The 17,727-nt window shown below is 42.4% G+C and overlaps 2 protein-coding genes across 2 annotated transcripts in view; both read right to left on the minus strand.

The window, feature by feature from the left end:
• The window catches only part of LOC139375546 (uncharacterized), a 61,824-nt gene that overhangs the window by 25,587 nt on the left and 18,510 nt on the right, over window positions 1-17,727 (minus strand). Inside the window, exons 5-6 of the mRNA XM_071117376.1 lie at window positions 11,971-12,240; window positions 5,749-5,860 (exon numbers count right to left, since the gene is read on the minus strand). Coding sequence (XP_070973477.1) covers window positions 5,749-5,860; window positions 11,971-12,240 — 382 coding nt within the window. The remainder of the gene's footprint in view (window positions 1-5,748; window positions 5,861-11,970; window positions 12,241-17,727) is intronic.
• On the minus strand, window positions 9,491-17,491 carry LOC139374817 (uncharacterized). The gene is made up of 4 exons (XM_071115963.1): window positions 16,971-17,491; window positions 13,336-13,466; window positions 12,964-13,149; window positions 9,491-12,415 (listed from the first exon to the last, which is right to left on the minus strand). Exons 1-4 carry the CDS (start codon window positions 17,263-17,265, stop codon window positions 12,287-12,289), a joined length of 741 nt encoding a protein of 246 aa, XP_070972064.1. The 5' UTR covers window positions 17,266-17,491; the 3' UTR covers window positions 9,491-12,286.

Raw genomic sequence — 17,727 nt, forward strand, 5'->3', positions numbered from 1 at the left:
AAGTCAAAACTAACTCGGCCACTTAGGAACATTCACTGTCTTCTTGGTAAGAAAATCCAGTGTAGATTTAGCCTGTTTTAGGTCAATGTCCTGCTGAAAGGCAAATTAATCTCCCATTGTCTGATGCAAAGCAGACTAAACCAGGTTTTCCTCTAGGGTTTTGCCTGGGCTAAGCTCCATTACGTTTATTTTTTATCCCGAAACACTACAGTCCTTAACGATAACCCATGCCCATAACATGATGCAGCCATCATTATGCTTAAAAATATGGAGAATGGTACTCAGTAATGTGTTGTATTGGATTTGCCCCAAACATAACACTTTGTATACAGGACAAAAAGTTAATTGCCTTGCCAATTGTTTTGCAGTATTACTTCAGTAACTTGTTGCAAATAGGATGCATGGTTTGGAATATTTTATTCTGTACAGACTTCCTTCTTTTCGCTCAGGTTAGTATTGTGGAGTAACTACAATGTTGTTGATCCATCCTCAGGTTTCTTTCCTCTCCGCAACTTTGTAGTGACTGGTGTAATTAATAACTTCCGCATGCTCAAAGGAATATTCAATGACTACTTTTTTTTTTTTTTACCCAATAGGTGCTCTTCTTTGCGAGGCATTGGAAAACCTCCCTGATTGAATCTGTGTTTGAAATTCACTTCTCGACGGAGGGTTACAGATAATTCTATGTGTGGGGTACATAGATGAGGTAGTCAAAAAAAATCACGTTAAACACTATTGTTGCACACAGAGTGAGTCCATGCAACTTATGTGACATGTTAAGCAAATGTTTACTCCTGACATTATGGGGTATTGTGTGTAGGCCAGTGACAAAAAAAAAGAAATTCAGGCAACAAAACGTGGAAAAGGTCTAGGGGTGAGAATAGTATGGGTAGCCATTTGATTAGATGTAATGGAGTCTTATGGCTTAGGGGTAGAAGCTGGTTAGAACCCTCTTGGACATAGACTTGGCGCTCTGGTACCGCTTGCCATGCGGTAGCAAAGAGAACAGTCTATGACTAGGGTGGCTAGAGTCTTTGACAATTTATGGGGCCTTCTTCTGACACCGCCTGGTATAAATGTCCTGGATGGCAGGAAGCTTGACCCCGGTGATGTACTGGGCCATACGCACTACCCTTGTGGCTTGTGCCTTGTGGTCGGAGGCCGAGCAGTTGCCATACCAGGCAGTGATGCAACCCGTCAGGATGCTCTCGATGGTGCAGCTGTAAAACATTTTGAGGATCTGAGGACACATGCCAAATCTTTCCAGTCTGCTGAGGGGGAATAGGTTTGGTCGTGCCCTTTTCACGATTGTCTTGGTGTGCTTGGACAATGTTAGTTTGTTGGTGATGTGGGCGCCAAGGAACTTGAAGCTCTCAACCTGCGCCACTACGGCCCCGTCGATGAGAATGGGGGCGTGCTTGGTCCTCGTTTTTCCTGTAGTCCACAATCATCTCCTTTGTCTTGATCACATTGAGGGAGAGGTTGTTGTCCTGGCACCACGCGGTCAGGTCTCTGACCTCCTCCCTATAGGCTGTCTCATCGTTGTCGGTGATCAGGCCTACCACTGTTGTGTCATCGGCAAACTTAATGATGGTGTTGGAGTCGTGCCTGGCCGTGCAGTCATGAGCGAACAGGGAGTACAGGAGGGGACTGAGCTCGCACCCCTGAGGGGCCCCAGTGTTGAGGATCAGCATGGCGGATGTGTTTTTACCTACCCTTACCACCTGTGGGTGGCCCATCAGGAAGTCCAGGATTCAAGTACAGAGGGAGGTGTTTAGTCCTAGGGTCTATAGCTTAGTGGTGAGCTTTGTGGGCACTATGGTGTTGAATTCTGAGCTGTAGTCAATGAATAGCATTCTCACATAGGTGTTCCTTTTGTCCAGGTGGGAAAGGGCAGCATGGAGTGCAATAGAGATTGCATTATCTATGGATCTGTTGGGCGGTATGCAAATTGGAGTGGGTCTAGGGTTTCTGGGATAATGGTGTTGATGTAAGTCATGACCAGAATTTCAAAGCATTTCATGGCTACAGACGTAAGTACTACGGGTCGGTAGTCATTTAAACAGGTTACCTTAGTGTTCTCGGGCACAGGGACTATGGTGGTCTGCTTGAAACTTGTTGGTAATACAGACTCAGACAGGGAGAGGTTGAAAATGTCAGTGAAGACACTTGCCAGTGGGTCAGCACATGCTCGGAGTAAGGTCCTGGTAATCCATCTGGCCCCGCAGCCTTGTGTATATTGACCTGTTTAAAGGTATTACTCACATCGGCTGCGGAGAGCGTGATCACACAGTCGTCCGGAACATCTGATGCTCTCATGCATGTTTCAGTGTTACTTGCCTCGAAGCGAGCATATAAGTTATTTAGCTAGTCTGGCAGGCTCGTGTAACTGGGCAGCTCTCGGCTGTGCTTCCCTTTGTAGGCTGTAATAGTTTGCAAGACCTGCCAGATCCGACCAGCGTCGGAGCCAGTGTAGTACGATTCGATCTTAGTCCTGTATTGACGCTTTGCCTGTTTGATGGTTCGTCGGAAGGCATAGCGGGATTTCTTATAAGCTTCCGGGTTAGTCCGCAGCTCTACCCTGGAGCTCAGTGCAAATGTTGTCTGTAATCCATGGCTTCTGGTTGGGGTATGTACACTAACGTTCAAAACTTTGGAGTCACTTAGAAATGTCCTTGTTTTTGAAAGAAAAGCACATTTTTTGTCCATTAAAATAACATTGAATTGATAAGAAAGTGTTAAACACTTTTCAGCTGTGCTAACATAATTACAAAAGGGTTTTCTAATGATCAATTAGCCTTTTATAATGATAAACTTGGATTAGCTAACACAACGTGCCATTGGAACACAGGACTGATGGTTGCTGATAATGGGCCTCTGTACGCCTATGTACAGTTGAAGTCGGAAGTTTACATACACCTTAGCCAAATACATTTAAACTCAGTTTTTCACAATTCCTGACATTTAATCCAAATAACAATTCCCTGTCTTAGGTCAGTTAGGATCACCACTTTATTTAAAAAATGTGAAATGTCAGAATAATAGTAGAGAGAATGATTTCTTTCAGATTTTATTTCTTTCATCACATTCCCAGTGGGTCAGAAGTTTATATACACTCAATTAGTATTTGGTAGCATTGCCTTTAAATTGTTTAACTTGGGTCAAACGTTTTGGGTAGCCTTCTACAATCTTCCCACAATAAGTTGGGTGAATTTTGGCCCATTCCTCCTGACAGAGCTGATGTAACTGAGTCAGGTTTGTAGGCCTCCTTGCTCGCACACACTTTCAGTTCTGCCCACACATTTTCTATAGGATTGAGGTCAGGGCTTTGTGATGGCCACTCCAATACCTTGACTTTGTTGTCCTTAAGCCATTTTGTCACAACTTTGGAAGTATGCTTGGGGTCATTGTCCATTTGGAAGACCCATTTGGGGCCAAGCTTTAACTTCCTGACTGATGTCTTGAGATGTTGCTTCAATATATCCTCATGATACCATCTATTTTGTGAAGTGCACCAGGCCCTCCTGCAGCAAAGTACCCCCACAACATCATGCTGCCATCCCCGTGCTTCACGGTTGGGATGGTGTTCTTCGGCTTGCAAGCCTCCCCCTTTTTCCTCCAAACATAACAATGGTCATTATGGCTAAACAGTTCTATTTTTGTTTTATCAGACCAGAGGACATTTCTCCAAAAAGTACGATATTTGTCCCCATGTGCAGTTTCAAACCATAGTCTGGCTTTTTTATGGCAGATTTGGAGCATTGACTTCTTCCTTGCTGAGCGGCCTTTCAGGTTATGTCGATATAGGACCCGTTTTACTGTGGATATAGATACTTTTGTACCTGTTTCCTCCAACATCTTCACAAGGTCCTTTGCTGTTGTTCTGGGATTGATTTGCACTTTTCGCACTAAAGTACGTTCATCTCTAGGAGACAGAACACGTCTCCTTCCTGAGCGGTATGACGGCTCTCCTTCCTGAGCGGTATGACGGCTGCGTGGTCCCATGATGTTTATACTTGCATACTATTGTTTGTACAGATGAACGTGGTACCTTCAGGCATTTGGAAATTGGCCTTGAAGGCCTTGAAATAGATCCACAGGTACACCTCCAATTGACTCAAATTATGTAAATTAGCTTGTCAGAAGCTTCTAAAGCCATGACATCATTTTCTGGAATTTTCCAAGCTGTTTAAAGGCACAGTCAACTTAGTGTATGTAAACATCTGACCCACTGGAATTGTGATACAGTGAATTATAAGTGCAATAATCTGTCTGTAAACAGTTGTTGAAAAAATTACTTGTGTCATACACAGGAGTACTAACCGACTTGCCAAAACTATAGTTTGTTAACAAGACATTTGTGGAGTGGTTGAAAAACAAGTTTTAATGACTCCAACCTAAGTGTATGTAAACTTCCCTTTAACTGTAGATATTCCATTTAAAAAAATCAGCCGTTTCCAGCAACAATAGTAATTTACAACATTAACAATGTCTACACTGTATTTCTGATAAAAATGTATGTCATTTTAATGGACAAAAAAAAAAGGACATTTCTAAGTGACCCCAAACTTTTTAACGGTGTATATATTATTTTTTTCACTTTCACTTGTCTAGCTAGTGTACGCCCGACTCAAACAGAGAGAGAGCCAGCTAGCTAACATAGCACATCTAACACTGGAGCACTTCCAAGTCAAGGTAAGCTTTTGGTTTTATTAATTTATTACCGCCGGTGTAAATACTAAACCGCTTGCTGAAAACTAACGTTTGTTGCTGATTTATTAATGCTAGTAGCTATATATGTTGACTATGACGTTAGGTGACAACGATGTAGGCTGTGTGTAGCGGTTAGCAGTTATGGAATGAAGTTTTTTTTTTTGTCCAGGAGGAGAGCGCATAGATGCGAGAACGAACTATACAATGAGCAAATGATCATTATTTTTGTATGTGGCTGCTATGAAAGTCAACTGTGTTTGTGGTGATCAGGAGTGTATTCATTCTGCTGATTCTGTTGAAAAACATTTCTTAAACGGAAGCAAACGGAACGAAACGGGGATAAACATACCTACATTTGTCCAATAGAAACTCTCATTTGCAACTGTTGGACTAATGACTACACCCTAGATCAGCTAGATGCAGGCAAGAGTGTGCAAGCGGTATTGAATGTGTCAACTGTCTGGATTACTCTTATTTTTCTCTTGACCTTTTGTAGCAACCTCATAATGAGTATAGGGAACATTTGAGTATTGTGTAGTATCCTAAACCTGTCGATGTTACATTGGGCTGGATGAATAAAATACGAATGACAGTCATTCAATATGCTGAAATAGAAAAGGCCATGCTCATAAAAAAAAAAATCCTCCCTCATCTTACATTGCACCGACCGCCACTGGTGTGAATACCTACCGAAGGCACTGTATCTACCTCAAACACTCCAGTATCGGTGCACATTGTACATTTGGTACTGGCACTGACCCTGTATATAGCTTCCTCTCTTATTTCTCCTTTTCAATATATTTTTTATTAGTTATACTATTTGATATTGAATACTGTACTTCTGGGTTGGGCTTGCAAGTTAAGAATTTCACTGTACTTGTTGTGCATGCGACAAATAAAACTTGAATCTTCTGAAGGTAAACATAACTTATTTTGATTTTATTTTTAGAATGAAGCAAAAACAACAGCCAGGAGTATCACTATTCCCATTGAAGATGTATTACTGTATGGAGGCTATATGTATTTCTCCCTTACCTTGCTCCCCCATCTTTAGTCCACTCAGCAGGTCAATGCTCTCTGGTTCATCTTCTATTGTCTCATCTTTGACCAGCAGCAGATCAGGCTTCCCATCCTCCATGTCTACTGACTGTAAGAGATACAGAGTGAGAGGATGTTGGATCAAGACATCTGATATCAGCACCCTGCTATGGAGCATCTTCTGATTGGCCAATGAGGGATTTCTATGTAGCGTAAATGTAATGCTATTACACTCTTTAATTGGTTGATAATTGAAAGGAATGGTCCCACACTTAAGATAAAATTAATCAAGACCTGGGCCCGTATCCACAGAGTCTCAGAATAGAATTGCTGATCGAGGATCAGGTCCCCACCTCTCTATGTAGTCTTATTCAGTATGATTGAAAAGGCTAATCTGATCCTAGATCAGCACTCCTACTCTGAGGCTTTGAGGATATGGGCCCTGACCTAATACCACACAGACAGTAGTTCACATGGGGCTCACCTCATTGAGACTGTGTGTGGTCCTGTGCTGCTCAGCTGGTTCCTCTGTGGGTTCAGGAGGAGGTGTAGTCTGGTTGTCCTCCCCCTCAGGGTTCCCCAGACCCTCGTCCTTCACCAGCAGCACCTCTGGACCCTCCTCCTCCTGGAAGAGAGGTGATACAGATTACACAGACATACACTTCCTCAGGTACATACACACAAATAAACACACTTTCAAAATGGAGTCTTTACCCATCCCCAATATGTTTGAGTCCTATACTGTAGTTACAGAATTACTTAATTGTTGTTAAACCCATCATGGTGGACATAAATATGATGTTGTGGGTAAATATGAGTCAGCTATGATAAGTCAAGTCAGACAAAACTAACTAACCTATTTTGACATTCAGTAGGTGTTTGTGTGGGTATATTGGTTATAAAGCACTGTTGGGTTTATGCCGAATATGGTGAGATCAGATGTGATGTATACTAAAGAGAATCAATGAAAGTGTTAGAATGAAAAGTCCCATTTTGTGTTTATTAAACAAGTTTTAAATACATATTGCAAGATTGTTACAATACTGTTAATGCATCAAATGGTTGTTTTATGCAACAGAATAGGGGGTTCTAAGAAAACACGTTCATCTGTGTGTGTTCTACTGAGGATGGGCCTCTGGGAGATTTAACACTGACAGATGATTTCCGATGTTTTTGGGTGATACTGCATTCCAGAGCATGAGTTAATGTTTCTGTACTGGGGTACCAGGGGGAGATGGCTCCAGTATGGAGCTGGGGTCCAGACTCTGGTTTCTACACAATGAGATCAGTCTTTACAGCAGATACTGTTTGCTGTGAATTATTAGTATCTTTCATACGAATCCTAACCTTGTGACCCATTCTATACATCTGTGATTTGTCATGAACATCCAGGAGGATGGACTTCGCTATAAAATGCTGTGGCTTAGTCCTGCTGGTTGGGCTCTCAAAGAATCACGGGGGCTCGTTGAGAAGCTCCATTACTGCAGTAATTAAATAACAAAGTTTACTTGTTTTGAAGAAATTTAAAAGTCTCTCCTTTTGATGACAATAAGTCCACGACATACACCATATGAAAATCACACACATCAACAAAAAATATGCGTGAATTTGATCAACTGCATTCCTTTTCTCATTATAAGTGTCTTGGGAAAGAAATAAAGTAATTGAATGAAATAGGCATGTGAACATATAGCCTACACAGTACAAACACAATATGTAACAGACATTTTAGGATTATATACACTGAACAAAAATATGAATGCGACATGCAGCAGTTCATATACAGTGGCAAGAAAAAGTATGTGAACCCTTTAGAATTACCTGGATTTCTGCATAAATTGGTCATAAAATGTAATCTGATCATCTAAATCACAACAATAGACAAAGATACTGTGCTTAATCTAATAACACACACATCCTTTTTTGTCTATATTGAATACATAATTTTACACATTCACAGTGTAGTTTGAGAAAAGTATGTGAACCCCTATGCTAATGACTTCTCCAAAAGCTAATTGGAGTCAGGAGTCAGCTAACCTGGAGTCCAAACAATGAGACGAGATTGGAGATGTGGTTTAGAGCTGCCTTGCCCTATAAAAAAATACTCACAAAATTTAAGGTTGCTATTCACAAGAAGCATTGCCTGATGTGAACCATGCCTCGAACAAAAGAGATCTCACAAGACCTAAGATTAAGAATTGTTAACTTGCATGAAGCTGGAAAGGGTTACAAAAGTATCTCTAAAAGCCTTGATGTTCATCAGTCCACAGAAAGACAAATTGGAGAAGTTCAGCAATGTTGCTACTCTCTCTAGGAGTGGCCTTATGGGAAAGAATACTGCAAGAGCACAGCGTAGAATGCTCAATGAGGTTAAGAATAATCCTAGAGTGTCAGCTAAAGTCTTCCAGAAATCTCTGGAACATGTTAACATCTCTGCTGACGAGTTTACGATACGTAAAACACTAAACAAGAATGGCGTTCATGGGAGGACACCAGGGAAGAAGCCACTGCTGTCCAAAAAAAACATTGCTGCACCTCTGAAGTTTGCAAAAGTGCACCTGGATGTTCCACAGCGCTGCTGGCAAAATATTCTGTGGACAGATGAAACTACAGTTGGGTTCTTTGCAAGGAACACAAAACACTATGTGTGGAGAAAAAAAAGGTACAGCACACCAACATCAAAAACCTATTCCAACTGTAAAGCATGGTGGAGGAAGCATCATGGTTTGGGGATGCTTTGCTGCCTCAGTACTTGGACAGCTTGCTATCAGAAGGAAAATATGAATTCCCAAGTTTATCAAGAGATTTTGCAGGAGAATGTAAGGCTGTCTGCCAATTGAAGCTCAACAGAAGTTGGGTGATGCAACAGGACAACAACCCAAAACTAAATCAACAACAAAATGGCTTCAACAGAAGAAAATACACCTTCTGGAGTGGCCCAGTCAGATTCCTGACCTCAACCCAATTGAGATGCTGTGGCATGACATCAAGAGAGCAGTTAACACCAGACATCCCAAGAAAATTGCTGAACTGAAACAATTTTGCAAAAAATAATGGTCAAAAATTCCTCCTGACCATTGTGCAGGTCTGATCCGCAACTACAGAAAATGTTTGGTTGAGGTTATTGCTGCCAAAGGAGGATCAACCAGTAATTAAATCCAAGGGTTCACATACTTTTTCCACCCTGCACTGTGAATGTCTACATGGTGTACTCAATAAAGACATGAAAAAGTATAATTGTTTGTGTGTTATTAGTTTAAACAGACTGTGTTTGTCTATTGTTGTGACTTAGATGAGGATCAGATCAAATTTTATGACCAATTTATGCAGAAATCCAGGTAATTCCAAAGGGTTCACATACTTTTTCTTGCCACTAAGGAAAATCAGTCAAATGAAATAAATTCATTAGGCCCTAATCTATGGATTTCACATGACTGAGAACACAGATACTCATCTGTTGGTCACAGATATCTTTAAAAAAAAAGCAGGAGCGTGGATCAGAAAACCAGTCAGCATCTAGTGTGACCAGCATTCGCCTCATGCAGCGCGACACATCTCCTTCGCAAAGCGTTGATCAGGCTGTTAATTGTGGCCCGTTGAATGTTGTCCCTCTCCTCTTCAATGGCTGTGCGAAGTTGCTGGATATTGTCAGGAACTGGAACACTGTCGTACACGTCGATCCAGAACATCCCAAAAATGCTCATTAGCTGACATGTCTGAGTATGCAGGCCATGGAAGAACTGGGAAATGTTCAGCTTCCAGGAATTGTGTATAGATGCTTGTGACATGGGGCAGTGCATTATCATGCTGAAACATGAGACGATGGCGGCAGATGAATGGCAAGACAATGGGCCTCAGGATCTAGTCATGCTATCTCTGTATTCAAATAGCTACAAATAAAATGCATTTGTGTTTGTTGTCCGTAGCTTATGCTTGCCCATATCATCAGCCCACTGCCACCATGGAGCATTCTGTTCACAACGTTGACATCAGCAAACCGCTGAGGCGGCTTATGGTAGAGAAGTGAACATTCAATTCTCCGGTAACAGCTCAGGTGGACATTCCTGCAGTCAGCATGCCAATTGCACGCTCCCTCAAAGGCGGGGCATGTTTCGGAGGACGCATTACTCCACCTTCGCCTTCCGAGCCCGTTGGGGAGTTTCAGCGATGAGACATTGAAATTGGTGAGAAATAGGGAGGTAGAAAAACTTGTGTGACAAAACTGCACATTTTAGAGTGGCCTTTTATTGTCCCCAGTACAAGGTGCACCTGTGTAATGATCAAGCTGTTTAATCAGTTTCTTGAAATGCCACACCTGTCAGGTGGATGGACTATCTTGTCAGAGGAGAAACTCATTAACAGAAATGTAAACAAATTAGTGCACATAATTTGAGAGAAATAACCTTTTTGTGCATATGGTAAAGTTCTGTGATCTTTTATTTCAGCTCATGAAACATGGGACCAACACTTCACATTTATGCTTTTTGTTCATTGTATATAATGCTTATAAACAGTGCATTCGGAAACTATTGAGACCACTTGACTTTATCCACATTTTGTTATGTTATAGCCTTATTTTAAAATGGATTCAATAATTATTTTTCCTCATCAATTGACATATAATACACCATAATGACAAAGCGAAAAAAGGTTTTTAGAAAAGTTTGCAAATTCAGACCCTTTGCTATGAGACTCGAAATTGAGCTCAGGTGCATCCTCCATTGATCATCATTTTTACAACTTGGAGTTCACCTGTGGTAAATTCAATTGATTGGACATGATTTGGAAAGGCACACACCTGTCTATATAAAGGTCCCACAATCGACAGTGCATGTCAGAGCAAAAACCAAGCCATGAGGTCGAAGGAATTGTCCGTAGAGCTCTGAGACATGTCCCCAAGAACACAGTGGCCTCCATCATTCTTAAATGGAGGAAGTTTGGAACATCCAAGACTCTTCCTAGAGCTGGCCGCCCAGCGAAACTGGCCAGGGAGGTGACCAAAAAAAAAAATTGATCGTCACTCGGACAGAGCTCCAGAGTTCCTCTGTGGAGATGGGAGAATGTTCCAGAAGGACAACCATCTCTGCAGCACTCCACCAATCAGGCTTTTAGGGTAGAGTGGCCAGACTGAAGCCAATCCTCAGTAAAAGGCATGACAGCCCACTTTGAGTTTGCCAAAAGGCACCAAAAAACTCTCAGACCATGAGAAACAAGATTCACTGGTCTGACAAAACCAAGATTGAACTCTTCGGCCTGAATGCCAAGCATCACGTCTGGAGGAAACCTGTCATCATCCCTACGGTGAAGCACGGTGGTGGCAGCATATGTTTTTCAGCGTCAGGGACTGGGAGACTAGTCAGGATCGAGGGACAGATGAACGGAGCAAAGTACAGAGAGATTCTTGATGAAAACCTGCTCCAGAGTGCTCAGGACCTCAGACTGGGGTGAAGGTTCACCTTCCAACGGGTCAATGACCCTAAGCACACAGCCAAGAGTGACTTCGGGGCAAGTCTCTGAATGTCCTTGAGTGGCCCAGCCAGAGCCCGAACTTGAACCCGACCGAACATCTCTGGAGAGACCTGAAAATAGCTGTGCCACGACACTCCCCATCCAACCTGACAAGAGCTTGAGAGGATCTGCAGAGAAGAATGGGAGAATCTCCCCAAATACAGGTATGCCAAGCTTGTAGCGTCATACCCAAGAAGACTCAAGGATGTAATTGAGGCCAAAGGTGCTTCAACAAAGTGATGAGTAAAGGGTCTGAATACTTATGTAAACGTCATAATTCAGTTATTTTTTTATACATTTGCAAAAATAAAAAAATAAAACTTTTTGATTTGTCATTATGGGGTATTGTCTGTAGGTTGATGAAGAAAATATATAAAATCAATATTAGAATAAGGATGTAAAGTAACAAAATGTTGAAAAATACTACCTGAATGCATTGTATCACACAATGTCTGGATGCAATATTTACACAGGAATATTCAACACTGAAATCTGTTACATTCGTTACTTCAAATACATCTGCTGACTACAATGTAAATTAATCTTTGTCTTTAATGCAGGGTTAGATCTAAGTGTCAGAAGCTATTGAGTGGAATGGTTTCTTTATTATAAAATGGAATGTTTTTTCTGCTGGTGTATCCTGAGGCATCTCCTTTCTGAGAACCTCTTCCCGCAGTGAGGACAGGCAAATGGCCTTTCTCCCGTGTGGACCTTCAGGTGCATCTTCAGGTTGCCAGCCTGGGCGAAGCGCATGTGACACTGGGTACAGCTGAAGGGTTTCTCCCCTGTGTGGACCCTCTGGTGCCTCTTCAGGTCACCTGTCCGGGCGAAGTGCATGTGACACTGGACACAGCTGAAGGGTTTCTCCCCTGTGTGGACCCTCTGGTGCCTCTTCAGGTTGCCAGCCTCAGCAAAGTGCATATGACACTGGGTACAGCTGAAGGGTTTCACCCCTATGTGGACCCTCTGATGGATCTCTACCTTCTGGGGGCAATTGAAGCCTTCATTACAGAACCGCTTCTCTTTACTATTGCCTGATGTTGCTCCCCCTCCCCGAGCCTTGGCCCTTTGATCCTTTGAGTTCAATACCTGATCGAAAAAGTCCCGGCTCTGTGAATCGGAAGGCCCCATCGACGTGGACACTGGGTTGAGATCCCTGAGCGTGTGTAAAGGGGAATGGGAAGCAACATTTGGATTAGACTCTAAGCTTTCTCTGTAATCTAAGAAATCTCTGCCTTGTGAGTGTCCTACTACTACGTGAGTCTCATCTACATTCCATGTCAGAGGAGCTTCGCCCTTCACAGTCCTCTCATCTATGACTATAACCTCCCCTTTCTTATCTAGGCACCCTTCAGAGTATACGCTACTACTGTACTGTTTCCAGTCCCCTCTAGACAGATCAGTCTGTGTCTCTAAACCCAAGGGCATGTTGACAGGGTCCATCTCTGTTGTGTAAGAACAAGACGGATCACTGCCAGTCTCCAACACGTCACCTGAGTCCCCATGGGAATGAACCGTCCTCAGGCTCGGGTTACCGTAAAGTAAATACTCTGAGCCAGGAGCAGGAGGACAGCCCAGTGGTCCCAACTCCAGTCTCTCTGGGTCTGACATTTGGTCAGGTCCTGTGTGTAAGAACCTTTGTGTTACAGCTAAAGTCTCTGTGTCTTTCTCTGACTTCAGGATGGCATTCGGCGTTCCACTGACCTCCGTGATGCTGCATTGGGCCCTAGGATGGGGCGCGGAGGCGAAGTCCTCCGTGGCTACAGGGGGCGCCACTCCAACTGCTCCAATCTGGATGTCTCTGCTGTGTCGTGGGTCCTCCTCTCCTTCAGTCCTCTCCTGTTTGACCAGAGACGATCCTCCAGGACTAGCAGCCTCTGCATCTGCAGACTGACACAAGAAGAGAGGAGGTTATTATTGGTACATGAGTTGAATTGGATAACAATGTCATAGAGAAGTCTCACAAGCTCCCCTATGGCAGATAAATAAGGATGTCCATGTAAGCAAGTGTATAGCTGAGGGGAGTCTTTCTGAAATAAACTGGACACATTTGATGTACTGTCATGTTACACAAACCTCTATCAGGATAACATGCTGGTTTGAGGTTCCACTCCCCTCATCTATAGCTATGGGTTGGTCATCTCTCCATGTTTTGTGTCCCGTTGGTTTCACAAAGCTCCTGTGGCCTCCAGTGAGATGTCCTTCACCTAAGAGAGTTATTGGGGGAAAACGGGTGGTTAAATTAGGTACGGTCTATGCTCAACACTATATTGTACACTAATGACACTGTCTACAATTGGCAAAGCTGTAAGCAGGGCTGGACTACCACATCTGGGGCGCCGGGGCATCTACAGTGGGGTCCGAAATTATTGACACCCTTAATAATAACAATGAACAAAAATGACTGTATAAAATAAACCCTTAAAATACTGAACTTTATTGTATGCTCCAAAAAGAGGGAATTATAATAATACAATTGCTCTGAGAAATCAATTTTGTTTAACAAGTAATAAATACAATTCTCAAAAAGGGTAGGGTTCCAAATTATTGACACTCCTGTTTTCAATACCTCACCTTATGAGGATAATGGCAGGGAGCCTTTTCCTAATGTTTTTTGAGTTGAAGAACACATTGAGAAGGATGTAAAGCCTTGTTCACGCTGAAGGCCTTGACGCTCAAATCAGTCATTTCCTGACATGGCTACGCTAGTTGTCATAGCAACAGCGGGTGTGTGCACAGTTGTGTAGGCTGATTGGTGGTGGTGCACCTGCTTCCTATCACTCAGAAGTTATGTAGCAAGCTAAGGTGACAACAATGCCTGCTATGAACGCTTTTAAAGATCCAACATTCAAAATGAGTCCTTTTTGGCTAGTCACAGCAGTCAACTAGCTGGCTGGGAAGCCATTTAGCTTTCTAGCATATTCACTAATTTGTTTGTAAACGATGAACAAGCTAGTTAGCTACCACATAATCTTGTCAAAACTGTCAACAGAGTAGCTAGCAAGCAACAAGATATGCCAAATAAGTCTTAAAAACCACTCGAGGGCAAATAAATCAGATTTGACTGTTCAGATAAGTCGCAAGGCCAGGAATCCGATTTGTATGGCTTGAAATATCTGATTCGATGTGCTTTTTGGCTGTCAGAATGTAGGTAAAAGATCAGATTCAAATCAGATACGCAAGGGGAAAAAAATGTAGTCACTTCAAACTGCCAATGTGAACAAGGCTATAGACCATTCCTCCATACAGAATCCTTCCAGATTATTGATACCCTTCGTCTGCGCTTATGGACTACTTCCACTGGTCCTTGGGCCATAACATCAAACATCAAAACTACCCCATAACATCAAAGACCCACCACCATATATTACAGTAGGTATGGGGTTATTTTCTGCTCATGCATCCTCATTTCAACACCAAGCCCACCACTGGCGTGCCTGGCCAAAGAGCTCTATTGTAATGTCATCCAAAAAAGGAAAAATGCTAAACAGCATTGTCACTTGGATTAGAAGCGGTGCTTTAGTCATACAAAAAGTCATACAATATAGTTCAGTATTTGAATAATATATTTTACAGTCATTTTTTCTCATCTTTATCAAAGGTGTCAATAATATCGGACCCCACTGTACCTCCAGGGCAAATGTGCAGTTTTATAGATAATCTCATGTTATTTTACACATTTAGCTCATTTCATGCAATTCTACACATTTTGCCATGAGGCAGAGAGAAAAATGTACCGTTTTATAGCTAATCTCATGATATTTTACACATTTTGCCATGAGGCTGAGAGAAACTTTTTGAGTTTTTAACCGAATTCCCTGCAATTCTACACATTTGCTATAGTTTATGACCTGATCGTACTATATCTGGGGGGGTCTGACCTCCAGGTGACCCACAACCAACCCACAACCACCTCCTCCAGGACTGCTGCTCTGGGCATGTGGCAGCAGTGTATAGGAGGGAGGTTCCTAGGTGTGAGAAGTTTGCAGAACAGCATGAGACAAAGGAATGTATAGCATTAGGGAAGTGGTATGTGTTAATTGTAGGGGTGCCCATGGGACTGGGGATCAGAAATGTCCCGTTCGAGAGACTCAGGCTGAGGTTTCCAGGGTTAGAGTAGTGCAGAAGTTGTCATATGTTGAGGCAAGTGAAGAAAGTAGAGGAAGATGGGTCAAGGTGGATGGATCCTGATAGGAGTGGTGTGAGTAGTAGATTTGTACCTATACAGATGGATAGGCCAACAAGTGATATGTTTTAGCATTTATAGAAATGGTCATCAACTGTACTGCAGGGATGGAACGTAGGTCACAGAAAACTGCAGAGATATTTGGGTGTGCGAGACTTGACATCAAAAGAGTTACAGGGTGTGTTAAGTGGTGGTGTCCCATCCTTTCAGGTTGTTGGCCTGAGGTAGCACTAAATAGTTGTAAATAGTGGAGTAGAGTGGTGATCTTTTTTTTATTTTTTATTTTTTATTATTTTGTGTAGTGTTAGATGGTAGGGCATTTATTTATTTAAGCAAAAGTATAAGGGTGTACTTCAGTCTAGTAGGTGGCGGTAATGCAACATTTATTGGATGCCAACCGCCGTTAAACCTCATCGAAGGACTGCTGCTCAGAAGAAATCCCTTTAGTTTGCAGGGTACAACTCACAACGTTCAAGTTTCCCAAACAAAGACCAAACATTTGCTGAGTGCCCCAATAAAATTTGAGGCAACATTAGTCGTGAGGTGTTGCATTATTCATTTAAAAAAATTCTAAAAGATTTGCTGACTGTGAAAATACCCCTGGTGACATGTCTGGTGGGTTAAGTGTGTGTGTCAGTGTTGTGTGTAAGTTGACAATGAAAACAATTAGGAATTTTCAACACATTGTTTCTTATAAAAACGAGAAGCAATGTAGTCGGTCTCTCCTCAACTTTTAGCCAAGATAGACTGGCATACATAGTATTGAAATTAGCCCTCTGACTACAGTGAAGACCAAAACGTGCTGCTCTGTTCTTGGCCAGCTGCATGTTAAGGGAACCTTGCCCACAACTGGTGCTTTCATATGCTATCTGGGGGAGCCCGACCTCCCCCAGCAAAATATTGGGGCCCCCAAAATATTGGTGGGGGGCCCCGGGAGGTTAAGACACATGCGCTGCGTGCCGTTTGGTAATATAGCCCTGGATGTCATGTAACACTTATAATACATTCTTGACATTTATTGATTTTGTTCCATCCATCACATTATTTTAATTGAGCATAACAATAGTAAATATAGTAAATCAAAAATCTGGTTTGAATAGTCTTTGTGCAGTAAGTATTTCTTATTAATTAACCTGCCTGGTAAAATAAAGGTAACATGGGGAAAAAAATGCACGATAGGGGAAGTATGGCATACTATCCAAAAACTGACCAAGACCAAACTCTGGGTAAGACATCTGAGCACATGTGTAACGGATGTGAAACGGCTAGATTAGTTAACGGTGCGCGCTAAATAGCGTTTCAATCGGTGACGTCACTTGCTCTGAGACCTTGAAGTAGTGGTTCCCCTTGCTCTGCAAGGGTCGCGGCTTTTGTGGAGCGATGGGTAACTGTTGTTGGTGTGTGCAGAGGGTCCCTGGTTCGCGCCCGGGTATGGGCGAGGGGACGGTCTAAAGTTATACTGTTACACATGCGCAGAGGGGAACGGGACAACAGGCCCCTCGGTCTTCTGCTAAGTGTAGCTTACCTCTTGTCATTCCTCTGTATCGGTCGAAGATCTTGACACTACTGGGACGACTGGCGAAGACGCGCTCTCGCGTTGTCCTCTCGGCGCGCTCCCGTGCCACCTTCAGTTCAATTAGCTGTAGTTTCCTCCGCAATGCCCTGTTTTCTTTCTGGCTTTGAGTTATTTCTAAACGAAACACTGCATAGTCGTCGTCTACGAGTTTACAGATCTCTGCAACGGCCGCATTCGCTAGTACCTCCATGACGGAGGCTATTTGAGTGTGAAAAATCATAACGTTTGAGTTACAGGTAGCCATTGTTAGCTAACGTTAGCAGCTAACTATCATGAACTATATCACCTATATCAACCAAGTACTGTCTTCAACGCGAATTAAACACTACCAGGGATACATAAGCTATGCTGTGCAGTTAAATTAATCCTATTTTGAGTTCCAGGGTGTTAATAAATGTCTAAATAACAAAAAAACGCTAACGTGGAAATTGTTCTAGATCACTGTTCACTTCCGTTTACTACTTCTTCGTGTAGGTTTCCGGCCGGGTAGACGCTTTGTTGGGTATTGCTGCTGTTAACTGTTCGGAAAGTGCATTGCACATTTGTTTTCAAAAAAAGGGAAATATCTGATATCATCTGATATTTTGGTTAAAAGACTGAAGTCACACATGTTTTTGTGAAATTTAGTAATATACCACGTTACTTCTTACTAATACATTTGTATTATAAACATTACAAAGCATGGTCATCCGTTACATTTTTTTTG

This window comes from Oncorhynchus clarkii, chromosome 19 (genome assembly GCF_045791955.1).
Source record: "Oncorhynchus clarkii lewisi isolate Uvic-CL-2024 chromosome 19, UVic_Ocla_1.0, whole genome shotgun sequence".
Classification (NCBI taxonomy): Eukaryota; Metazoa; Chordata; class Actinopteri; order Salmoniformes; family Salmonidae; genus Oncorhynchus; species Oncorhynchus clarkii.